General features: G+C 45.1%; 1 protein-coding gene across 4 annotated transcripts in view; it reads left to right on the top strand.

The window, feature by feature from the left end:
* Ddhd1 (DDHD domain containing 1) overlaps positions 1 to 12,926 on the top strand; it is a 62,756-nt gene that overhangs the window by 37,672 nt on the left and 12,158 nt on the right. For all 4 annotated transcript variants that reach the window (XM_051142937.1, XM_051142939.1, XM_051142936.1 and 1 more), the window contains 4 exons: positions 1,885 to 1,991; positions 4,035 to 4,141; positions 8,417 to 8,679; positions 10,261 to 10,336. In XM_051142937.1, coding sequence (XP_050998894.1) covers positions 1,885 to 1,991; positions 4,035 to 4,141; positions 8,417 to 8,679; positions 10,261 to 10,336 — 553 coding nt within the window. The remainder of the gene's footprint in view (positions 1 to 1,884; positions 1,992 to 4,034; positions 4,142 to 8,416; positions 8,680 to 10,260; positions 10,337 to 12,926) is intronic.

The following is a 12,926-nucleotide window of genomic DNA, read 5'->3' as shown; positions in this document are numbered from 1 at the left end:
TTATTCCTGAGGTAAATGCTGTCTGGTGCTAGGAGTTAAATCCTGAGTAACCTGCATATGCAGATGCTCAGCTTGCACGCTGAGGGCGTCGTGCCCACTGAAGAATAAAGTATAAGTGCTGCGCAGGCTGTGCTGCTGTGGACACGGCAGGCCACCCCCCTCTGCTCAGTCCTTGTTTCTGATGTGGGCATCTCATAGCTCTAAGTCTGACTCTGTCGTATGATGAGCCACAGGTTACTTGGCGTGATGAATTATGCCCTGATGCTTTGCTTAGATATGAGAAGCCGGTTTGCTGGCCTGAGGTCATCAGTCAGGGAGACGTTTGGTTCCTTCAGGTACAAATGAGGCAACATGTACCACAAAAAGGCTGAAGCCGGTGGAATCTTGGCGAACTCACTGGCATCTGCTTGACCTCCGTATCCCACTGCCACCTCACAGGAGATACAGAATAGAAAGACGTGTTCATAACATCACAGGGCACAACTGGCTAACGGGAAACTCTAAAGGAAAGGAGCCCAATCCACCATCTGTAGTGAGTGGACAGGCATTTGGAGCATAAACAAACATAGCACACTGTAATGTTGTTGTGATATTGTTTCTAGGGTTAGCTGAGGAAGTAAGGCCTCTGAACTACATAGTTGCTAAAACTAAAAATTATTACTAAATTGCAGTACTGTAACATTGAATACATGTTATTTTAGAAAAATAGCTATTTGGAGATAAGATGGCTGGGGATGTAGCTCAGTGGTAGAGCATTTGCCTCACATGTGCAAAGTGAGACTCAGGTAAGGCGATTGCCACCGTGTTTGTGTGAAGGAAAGACAAGCAGAAATATAGTGGAGCGGGCGGCATTTTGGATTTGCTGTAAACATGCAAGGATGTGCCCCTGTTGGGGGGATGGCGTGCAAGAGTTCTTCACAGTGAGCCACTCAGTGTCTGCATCACATTGTGCTAATCACACAGTCCTGTCCATGCGGTAAAATTCCCATTACTGACAAAAGGAAAGATGTAAGTTTATTGATACCTTGATTTTCAAAGTAAAAACAAAACAACAGCAGCAACAAAACCTGAAATTTGCATTATAAAGAAAAGATGGGTGGTGCAGAAAGCTGGCAAGAGCTAGAGGACTAGGAACTCTTCTGCAGCCACGCCCACGTATGGCGGGAGAGCCACGCCCATGGAATCGCTACAGTGTGCTACTTGAACAAGCCCTGAACCGCGGCACCGCCACGAGGCTTGCCAACATGAATGCAGGGAGCTCATGGGGCCTCTCTAGATGAGAGGGGCAGGCAGTTACTGCTTCAGAGAGGGGGGATGAGCAGCCTTAGGATGAGCCCCCAATTGGTTATCCAGTACCATGTGGCCAGTCCTGAAATTATATACATATAAGCAAAACTAAACAGACCCAGCAGGTTGTATTTATATACTTATTCATGTATGTATGTGTGCAGCAATAATAGTTCAAGAAAAAGAGGCCATAAAAAGAGACCATAAATTGAGAGGGAGCAGGAGAGGTGCGTACGGGGATATAACAGATGCTGGAAGGAGAGAAACGGAGGGGATATATATTAGTTAAGAATAAAATGTTAGAGGAGATGAGGTGAGACAATATGATGGGTCGCTGTGAGCACAGCGCAGGTGGGTTCGCTGTGCTCTTACTTCCCTGAAGAGCTGTGTCATTTAGGATGCTCAGTAAGTGGGAACATCTCAAGCCCTCAGTGACAAGCAGGGCAGTAACTGAGGCAAAGCTGAGCTGTGCTGGCAACTTAGTGTCACAGTCAATGAGATAGGGTTTGGACAGGAAATGGAAGTGTTACACTGTATAAAGACATATGTGAAGTCATCCTCAAAGTTTGTCTTATGTTTATTTGTTTTATTTTTTAGGATGAGAGAGGCTGCAAGAAAAATAGAAGAAAGGCATTTTTCCAACCATGCAACACATGTTGAATTCCTGCCTGTTGAGTGGCGCTCGAAGCTGACTCTGGATGGAGGTATATTTTGCTTTGATTTTAGCCAGTGACAATCCTTTTCTAGAGTAAATACACAAGGTTTAGAAATACTTTTATTAAACAAAAGTTTAGCCAGGCGTGGTGGCATGTGCCTGTAACTCCAGCACTTGAGGGGCTGCAGATGGGTCTCTGTGGCTTGAACAGGGTTTATCCAGCGAGCTCCAGGCCAGCTGGGCACACACACCATGAACAGAGTCTTTCTGGTTGTCGTAGACTAGATTCACTCTCTTTTCCAGATTATTCAAGATTGAAAATGGGGGCTGGAGAGATGGCTCAGTGGTTAAGAGCACCGTCTGCCCTTCCAGAGGTCCTGAGTTCAATTCCCAGCAACCACACAGTGGCTCACAACCATCTACAATGAGATGAGATCTGGTGTCCTCTTCTAGTGTGCAAGCATAGTCAGAACACTGTATATATAATAAATAAATCTTTTTTAAAAAGAAAGAAAAGGGTTGGAGAGATGGCTCAGCGGTTAAGAGCACTGACTGTTTTTTCAGAGGCCCTGAGTTCAATTCCCAGCAACCACATGGAGGCTCGCAACCATCTATAACTTGATCTAATTAATGTGCACTGTATACATAATAAATAAATCTTTTTTTAAAAAAGAAAGAAAAATGTACTTTAAAAAAGGATTGAAAGCCTCAGTTCTGAATTATAAGTCATATGGTGTTTGCTCAGAATACAGAAAATGTACAGAAAAATCACTAGAACTGATCATCTTACCAAGATTATGACATAGATTTATGAGCAAAAACAACTGCTTTTTTATATAACCAGAAACAGAAATAACACCAAAAATGCAAGATCCCAAAAAATAAACATAAAACTTTTATATAAAATGTATAACATTAAATAACATATGTACATTTAGATTTTAAAGTACAATTACTATTAAAATAAAGAAAATTTAATACAAAGATGATTCCTTCAGATTAAATGGCTGAATATTCTAGAGATGCTAAGTCCTAACTTGATCTGTAGATTTTTCACTGACTGTGAAATGACGGTAGAAGAGAGTCCAGAGCAGCCAGGAGTGCAGTCAGGGCGCCCGTCCTCCTGGATGGCTGCAGCAACTCAACCTTTGTAGTTAAAACACTTCACTGTTGGGGCAACGCTGGCGACAGGCCAGCACCGCAGCACGTGCCTGTCATGCGCCTTGGCTAATGTTGGAACCTAATCGCAGCACAGCTGTGTTGCAGCCCAGTGCAAAGCGATGGGTGGCCTGTGCCTGGAATGTGCTTGGAAGCGGGTTGTCCTACGGGGAAGTAGTAAAGCAAAAACAAAAATGGTGTCTGCTTCATACACCATCTGGACCCAAGGCTTAGCATGAAGGCCAAGACTTTTCAGCACTTTAGGAAGCATTTGGGAGCAGAGTTGAGAGTAGACAGAGGGCCTTAGTCTTCCTCATGGCACCTGGTCCTTACCGCCTTGTACTGAACTACAGAGTCGATACAAGCTAGGCAGGGTGAGCCAGTGCAGCGCTTGCTTTTGCCTTCTGCTTTCCCACGGCAGCGTCCCTTCTCCCTGCTGCTGTAAGAAATACAGAGTTCGGTGTGCCCCAGTAATACTTTACATGAGACCTTTTCACTCAGTTACAAACTTTGTCCAGTTTACTGAGGCCCGTAGTGAATTTGTTTTCCTTTGTTTATATTTATGATCTGACAGTGCATGCCCGTCAAGCCATTGGTTCATGGCAGATAGATAACTAGTAAGCATAGGAAGTTTTTGATGCCAGTTTGTTGTTAGCAGTGCTGGCTGGGCATGCCAGATGGGCACAGTCAGGCCCGAGGTAAATGGAGCCCCAAAATTGATAACGGCTTTCGTCCTTTAATGTTCCTTTTCTTTTTGTGTCTCTTTTGTTGTCTTTTACTTTCTGGTTTTTTGTTTTACTTTATTTTGTTTTAGATATTTTTCAAGAAAAGCCCCCCCCCCCAATGTTTAATGTTTAAATATTAAACTTAGGAAATGTAATTTTTCCCTGTAGCCTTCTTCTGTAAGTTTGATTTAGTTGGTTTGTTCTTGTAGACACTGTGGATTCCATTACTCCGGACAAAGTGCGAGGCTTGCGGGACATGCTGAACAGCAGCGCCATGGACATAATGTACTATACCAGCCCGCTTTACAGGGACGAGGTAAGGACCGTGACCGTCCCGTCATGTTCGTGTGCTTCATAGTGACAGCACATAATGCTTTTTAATAGTGAATTTTATCAGCTTCAGACCAAGTCTTCCCAGCGTTTCCCAGATAGGCCTGGCCTGATAAGAGGCACTTGATGCTCCTTAAAAATACAGAGAAAGGGCCCAGCTGTGGTGGTGCACGCCTTTAATCCCCGATATGTGCCCTATGGGGATAGAGACTGGAGATGAAGAAATCATACTAAACTCATAATTTATAAAATCTTAAAGGTATTATGTGAGTATGTGTGTATGTGCATGTATGTGTATATACATATACACACACTTACATGTGCAGATGACTGTTTACGTACTTGCACATATTTCCCAGTCATGTACACTAAAACAACTGAGAAACAAGAACATCCCTTATGGCGGTGAGCACAGCTGGCACCCAGGTGTCTGTAGTATCGTATTTCCCACAAAGAAAAATTACAACTCCTTGTAAATGTAGCTGGTTTAGGGGCCAAAACAACTGTTTATGATAGGAGATAAAAATTAAATAAAATAAAAAAGTTCAGATGAATACTAGCAGGTCACAGGATAGGAGCTGGGAGCCGGGTCACTTGCCTGAACCTGAAACTGTTTGGATGCCCAGGTCATTGGCCATTACTACAGGAATTATTAGTATTTTTAGTCTGGGGATATAATAATGACAGTGCAATAAAAGATTGCAAAACATATTTAAATCTAGCATTCATATTGGTTTTGATTTGAAAAATAAGTGGGAAACAGATAAGTCCTTTGCTTTTAGAGCAATAAAGCTGACTTGGGCTGGAAAACCGTTTCACAGCTGTCGTGGTAGTATCGGGTGTCCGGAGTCTGGGTAGGGACCCAGTGACGATTGAATTGAAGGCAGTGTTCTGTTTAGGAGCAGACTATTGCCTGGCCTTGGGGCGCTTACTGGTCCATAAAGGAGAAACCGTAATTACACACAGGAGAAATCAGGCAGCATCTACACTGGGTGTTCCCGAGGGAGCAGGTGGACATCGTAAGCCTTTGGATGTGCTACCCATGGAGGATACAACGTGCCTTGCGCAGCACCGTAATATTGATGAAATACTTGAAAAACGCAAAGCAAGGACGAAGACTGGGCTGCCTTCTTTTAAACTATCAGCGTCATGAATGACAGTGATTACAGAAAGCATTGCAGGTCACAGGAGGTGAAGAGACCTGACGAATACCAGGTCTCGTTCTCTGCTTCCTGCAGTAGAAGAGGGAGCTGCAGGGAAGGATGACAGAACTGGGTTGTGGGCGCAGTCAGACGACGTGCATGCAGGTAGTGCTGTGTGGCACGGATAATTTTACTAGAAACACTATTTGAGGGACTGTACAGTGAAGTATTAAAGGAGAAAAGATGACAACAGTGTGGGCACTGTATTCCTCAAGTAATTACCAGAAGATTCTGGGAATTTATGCATTTGTACATTTACAGAAGCAGAGAGAATAGATAACACAAATGTCACAAATGCTAACAAAAGAAGAGTCTAAGTAAATCACGACGTGCCATGAAGAGGGGAATGTGCATGTGAGCGCAGATGCCTGTGGAGTCCAGAGGGGGCGCTGTGAGCCACGGCACGGTTGTTGGCCCTCTGTGAGAGCAGGACACACTGAGCCAGCTCAAGCCCAGGCATTTGATTGTTTGTACTAATTTAACTGTGTAACATTTTATATTTTCAACTTATCTTTAAATAAAGTTGATTAAATATTTAAGGAGAAAAATAGTTTTCTAGGTCTATCCCCTGGAGGTTGTGAGTCACTTGGTCTAAAATGGAACCTGTGTTTATATTTTAAATTAACGGTTCTCCTAGGTGATACCATCAGGGAATTCTGGGTAGTGCTTCTTAGGGCATTACAAAGAACAAAGGAGTACATATTAAGAGGTGGGCAAAGGTGTTCTTGTTTGTTTACAAAAGGAAAGTCTCTAAACTAAAATCTCATGTTGGGGTTGGAGAGCTGGCTCAGCAGTTAAGAGCACTTGGCTCTTGCAGAAGACCCCGGTTCAGTTCCCAGCACCCACACGGTGGCTCCCAGCCTTCCTGACTCCAGGTGCCGGGGATTATAACCCCATCTTCTGACATTCTCCAGGCACATGTGCTGCATAGACATACATGCAGGCAGAACACGCATGGAAAATAAAATAATCTGAAAAACATTAATCCCTCCTGTTAATCTTTAACGTTGAAAGTGAAAAAGTGAGGGCCTGGAAGGAGCATGTCCATTTGCTATGATGAAGACCTTTGTGGTACCAAAGCTGCTTTAAAGATTGGCCACTCAGCTGGACGTGGTGGTGCACACCTGTAATCCCAGCACTTGGGAGGCAGAGGCAGGTGGATGTGAGTTCGAGGCCAGCCTGATCTAAAAAGCCAGTCCAGTACAGCCAGGGCTACACAGAGAAACCCTCTCTCCTTGGAAACCAAAGACCAAAGCAAGAAAACCAACAAACAAAAGAATGGACCCGCCCTTCAACATGGAGCCGAGACTGGGTTGGGTGCAAGCCGCCACCACCCGAGGGTGCCCCAGAAGGGCTCTCCTCTCCACCGCGGCTCACAGCTAACCCCTGCTTTCTTGACTCAAGACTGGGATTCTCACGGGGAACCCTGTGTTGGTTAATGGCCACAGAAGAGCTAGGGTTAGAGAGACAGGGCTTTGTTTCAGCTGGGTCTTCTCAAGTCACACTTTTTGAGGGTTGTGTTTTTAAAGGGAAAAAAAAAAAAACTTGAAAATTGGCTGCTTTTTGCCAGTATGTTGAAGTATTTCTATGTGTACATGGTATAAACATTAATTAAGACCTTCAAAAGTAAAATGCTGCCACAGAGCTAGGTCAGTGTCTCACTTGCCTTAGCGTGCAGAGACCTGGATTCAATCCCAAGGAAAACACACGCAGCTGCGCTTTCTCCCAACTGTTGCATGGATTGTAAGGACGGGAGGTTGGCGCTTTTTTGTTTTTGTTTTTAATGGCTTGCTGATGCGATAAGAGCTCACTCCAAAGAATCGGGTTACACCTCCCTCAAGGAACAGCGCCCAGACTCACTTCTCACTGCACATCTTTAAGTCTTAACGGAAGTTTTACCTACAAGTTCGTCCTGGAAAGCCTTTGTGTCTGTTTGTCCTTGAACTAGTAGATCCTGACAGAGTTCCCAGGCCAGCAGCACCGACATTTTCCAGGAGCTTGTCACGGATGCACATTTCAGGGCCTCAGTCTGTGATGAAGGACTCGGGGGAGGGCCCACCAGTCTGCTTTGGAGTCCATGCAGTGACTGATGGGGGAGGGAAGCTGAAGAGCAGCCGTGCTGAGGCATGGGAGCCCTTTCCTCTCTGTCTCACTGCCGGACTCTGTTGCAGCAGACGTAGTGCACATTAGCCTCACGGTTGTCTTACTATGCTCTGAGATGTCAGCAGAGGATGGCAGCCTTCGTGCGTGTCAGCCCTGAGCTACCAGCCACAGAACACAAGAGTGAGCGCCACTGTGCGATGAGCAGTGTGTGGTTGTCTCCTCTTATAACGTGCTGGAAGGTGGAAGCTGCAAACCAAACCAAACAGACAGACAACAACAACAACAACAACAAAAAGAAAAACCTTGTCTGGCGTGTAGCTTGTTAAGTACTGGGATGAGATGGATAAAAACTGAAATTTTATAATCAAATAGAAGACATAATGAGGCAGGAGGTCTGCACTGAGCCTCAGGTGAGGGTCCAGGCCAAGTTGGCCATAGTATAGTTACTCTGGTGGATTTGGGGAGGGGTCATTTCAGTAATGTTTACTAATGTTCAGCTTCAAGGGAAACAGCGTAAGGGAGACGAAGTGTATCTGTTATAAAGTTACCTTCTTTTAAAAATTGACCCTGACTAAAGGCCACACCCTACAAGAATAGAGAATCGATATGTAGTAAGTTGTACTGAAGTGAAATCTCCCAGGGTCTCTCTCCAGTCTTGCTGGGATTTAGAAGGACTTTTTGTTCTTTCTGTGGGACAGCTGGCTAGTGTAATTTTACTTAAAGCCTACGAAAGGATCTTTTTAGGCAAAATGCCTGTGGTATAGTCTGTGGTAATACTTTGTAGCATACATATGTACCTCGGTCTCATCTTTTTAAAGCATCTGAGTAAATGTAATAACCTATTTATATTTCATCAGTCATGTTTGTTTTTCTTCTTAATACATTTGCATTTAGAAATAAAGTGTACAGCACTCAGTGAAATGTCTAATGTGATTATATTTTCTCATTTCAAACAGCTAGTTAAAGGCCTTCAGCAAGAGCTGAATCGATTGTATTCCCTTTTCTGTTCTCGGAATCCAGACTTTGAAGAAAAAGGGGGTAAAGTGTCAATAGTGTCCCATTCCTTGGGCTGTGTGATCACTTATGACATCATGACGGGCTGGAACCCAGTCCGACTGTACGAGTGCCTTCTGCAGACGGAGGAGGACCTGCCTGACGAGCAGTGGATGAGCTACGAGGAGCGACATCTTCTCGATGAACTCTATATAACAAAGCGGCGGTAAGCAGCCTGGCGCTCGCAAGAGTTGGACATCTCTTTATGGGATTGCCCATGTTCATAAGAGAGCCTTAGGGCTGAGGAGATGGCTCCACAGAGTTCAGTGCCCAGCACCCACATCTGTCTGCTCACACCCTCTGTAACTCCAGCTCCAGGGACTCCAGCGCCCTCTTGTGTCCTCTCACATCCACAGAAAAACATGTAGTTAAAATTTAAAGTAAAAAGTAAAGAAAGCTTTATGCTTTGTTCAAGGTAAAGATTACTAGATAAAAAGCTACAGGTTTTTAATTTTTATACTAATCACATGCATTTTTTTATAAAATAAAATAGTTTCGTTTCCCGGCTTCAATCTTTGCTCACAGTATGTCCCCAGTGTGCACGGTTTTGCTGGTATATAGAGGTCGATCTGTTCCTTTATTATTACTGTTCATGAAATAGTATTAACACTTCTTTATTTTGGGCAAATTATTTTACATGTTATCTGTATTAGCAATTACATGTCATATAATTATAAACAGACTTAGTGACTGTATACCCGTCAGTGACCTTTGAGTCTTTGCTACGTTGTCATCTCCGTTTTACTTGCATTCTCCATCTTTTTCATCCCTTAGTGATACAAGTTCACAGTGAAAAACACTGATTCTCATAGTTTAGCATTTTAGAAAAACAGTTGAGTTACTTCACAGATATTTACTCAGAAAGTATTGGCTTTGTTTTACTTTTAGAATAGTTGTCTCCGGATTTGACTGATTAGATTCCATAGACATAAACATTACAGCAGCAAAATGACTTTTAGTCTTGGAGGAAAATGACACTAGGCCGGGCGTGGAGGCACACTTGGGAGGCAGAGGCAGGTGGGTTCTGAGTTGTAAGCCAGCCTGCTCTACAGAGCAAGTTCCAGAACATTCAGAGCGACACAGAGAGAAACTCTGTCCCAAAGAACCAAAAAAGAAAGTAAGTTTGACAGTCGTCAGAGCAGCATGTTAGATGAGTCAGTCGATCGCATGGGGCTCAGCACTGGACCTGAGCTTCATTCCCAGCCCATGTGTCAGACAGCCACAGTCGTTTGTCACTCTAGCCACAGGAGCCCCAGCACCTTTTTCTGGCTTCTTGCAGGCACTGCACTCACATTTACATGCACACACACACACACACACACACACACATGCACACACCCCTGCAATTAAAAATAAAATCTAAGAAGCACTTTTAAAATTTTTAAAATAAAATTTAAAAAAAGACATAATGGTGGCGGCACTTGTCTGTGATCCTAGCACTTGTTAGGTAGATCTAGGAGGACCAGGACCTCAGTCAGTCCGAGCGGCGTGACAGCGTCCCAGAACAAGCAAAGCACACACACATGTAAACAAGAAAGGGAGCTGCCGCTTTCTTGAGAAAGAAGTGCTCAGTCAGCAAATGTGTGACGTGTGAGCAAAGCTGAGCAGTGTCATGACATTAAACATCGTCACGGGTTAGCATGAGGGCCACCGCTTGCTGCGTGGGGTAGTGAAGCCTCTAATACAATGCTGATGTGCAGTGACTGAAACTGAGTGTGAGTAAGTGTGCTCTCGTGCTGCCTCCTAGGCTGAGGGAAATAGAAGAACGGCTGCGTGGACTGAAGGCGTCGTCCATCTCACAAACACCTGCCTTAAAATTTAAGGTAAGGGGAGGGGCCAGCTTCTCGTCGCCTCAGTACTTCCTGAACGTTGAGTTTGGCGTCAGGAGACAGATGAATGTCCGGTCATGACTGGTCATCGAGCACATACTGTGTGCTTGGACAAGGTGGCTTTCCAGCTCCGGGTGTGACAGCACCTTGGTGCCCTTTAGCAGTGCGCAGAGCAGCAGTGCACTAGAGGGTGGCCTGCCTCGCGTCTGGAAAGCTTTAAAAGGATGATCACAGCTGGGTAGTGGTCACGCCTTTAATCCCAGCACTCAGGAGGCAGAGGCAGGTGGACCCCTGTGAGTTCAAGGCCAGCCTGGTCTACAATGTGAATCCAGGACAGCCAAGGCTACACAGAGAAACCCTGTCTCGAAAAACAAACAACAAAAAAAATAAAAGGATGATCGCTTGTTGTTTATCTCGGTTTACATTTGGCCAAAGAAAAGAGGGAAAAGGTGAGGAGAGGAAAAGTTGAGACAGATGTGTGAAATGTTTACCGTTTAGAAGTAACAAAGTTTTGGTCAACAGCAAGACAAAAATAAAAAGAAGTGGAGAGGAATGATTTCAAAGTAGAAGGTCAGTAAAAAGTCTCGGGCAAAAGCCCAAGACAAGTTTCACTAGGTCAGTTTGGCTGGAATTTTCAGGGCTTGGCAGGGGGCTGTGAGAGAGGAAGTGCCGTCTGCTGGGGTGGGGGGGCGGTGAGGCAGAGGGAACCTAGTGTTTAGAGTAGTAGAGTAGCTAAAACAGCGCTGCTATAGAAAGCATGAGGTAGAAGAGATGGCAGCGCTCACACAGTCGGGAAGCGGTGAGCAGGTGATGACTGGAGCCTCAGCGCTGCCTCGCTGCAGCCCGTGAGCCACCTTGCCTGAGCCTGATGGCCTCTTGCCCAGGGGCGATGAGAGGTTACACCAACTCTGACTAACAGTTCTTCCTTAACTTATTTTTATGAGTATGAGTGAGTGTCTGTATGTGCGTGAACCACGTGTGAGCCTGCAGAGGCCGTAGAGGGTGCCAGGTCCCTGGAGCTGGAGTCACTTGCAGTTACGAGCATCTGTGGGTACTGGGAGCTGAACGGGGCCCACCGTAAAGGAGTAAGTGCTCTTAACCACTAAGCCGTCTCTCCAGCTCCCCACACTGCTTTACTTTCAACTTACACATGTAAGAGCTACAGTGTTGGGCTGGCTCCTAACTCCATGGCTGAGCGCTTAGCCAGCACGCCCAAGGCACTGTGCACAGTTCCTTGCACTGTTCGGGGATGAAATGGTAAGTTGAAACACGTGTTTAAAGATAGGGTCTCTGGAGTTACCCTAATCTACTGACACTGTCATATGTAATTAATGCTGATGTGTCAGTGTAGCCAGTAGATAAAGTAAACTGTGTGTTGCTAGGGAGTTGGGTAGAGCACATTAAGTCTATTGCGATCTTGGATTCAGTACCGCATGACTAGAACCGGTGTGCTTTAAGTGGTTTTTCTCTGATGCAGGTCATACATAGCTTAATAGAGGCTGCCCGTTGTAATTCAGAGGGAAACATAGAAATGTAGACTTCAGAAGAGTATCTAAGAACCTAGTGAGTTATACTGGGGGCTCAGTGGGTCAGGAGGGAACAGAGCTTTTCCACACGGATGCCGGCACATAGACTGACCTTGAGGGTGCCAGTGTCCATCCTGGTGGAGTTGACCACTGAACTTCAAAACCATAAGCAGAGCAGTGGCCAGCATCAGTGTGTGGTGTGGTTGTGACATGGCCTTCCTAGTCAGTGCTATCAGCCAAGCCATATAATATTCCTGGGGTCAGCTGTTTACTAATCTCTGAGCGAGGAAGCTAAGCTACATATCTAACGTTCCTTTTGGACTTAAGAATTCTTTGCTGGGGGCTGGTGAGATGGCTCAGCAGGGAAGGTGCTTGCCGCGCAGGCCTGCTGACCTGGGTTTGCTCCTGCAGGAGGAGGGAATTGATATGAAAGAATTGTCCTCTGATGTGCACATGTGTGCCATGGTACACACATGCCCCCCCACACACAGATCATACATGTACACAATAAGTTATTTTAAATGTTTTTAAATTATTTGACAGTCATAAGTAAAGCAGTCTTTAACCCTTGTGAGAGAACAGTGCCTCTGCATGTCTGTCAGACTGCAGTCGTCATCAGCAAGTGGCATGGAAGGAACAATTTAAGTGATGTTTATGGAGCAGCAAGCCAGTGCAGAGATCATGTTGGCCTCCTCCTCTTACCTATTTTTCCTATTTTTGGTATCTTGGGAGCCGTGTGTGTGTGTGTGTGTGTGTATGTGTGTGTGTGTGTGTGTGTGTGTGTTGCAGGCACTTGAGTTTGCAGGTGTTTGCCCTACATACATGACAGATCAGCACAAAGTCAGATGTTTTCCTCTGTCATTCTGCCTATTGCCCATAGATAGAGAATCTGCCACTAAACTAGAAACCTGCCATTTTGACTAGGCAGTGGGCTTGCAGGGTTTCAGAATCCTGTCTGCCCCACAGTCCTGGGGCTACAGGCACGAAGAACCACACCCCAGCTTTTTTACAGGAATGCTGGGTATTCAAACTTAGGTCCTCGTGCTTAAAGAGTAAGT

Source organism: Acomys russatus, chromosome 3 (genome assembly GCF_903995435.1).
Source record: "Acomys russatus chromosome 3, mAcoRus1.1, whole genome shotgun sequence".
In the NCBI taxonomy this organism is placed as follows: domain Eukaryota; kingdom Metazoa; phylum Chordata; class Mammalia; order Rodentia; family Muridae; genus Acomys; species Acomys russatus.
The sequence above is the reverse complement of the archived record's forward strand: the minus strand, read 5'-3'. Positions and strand labels throughout refer to the sequence as shown.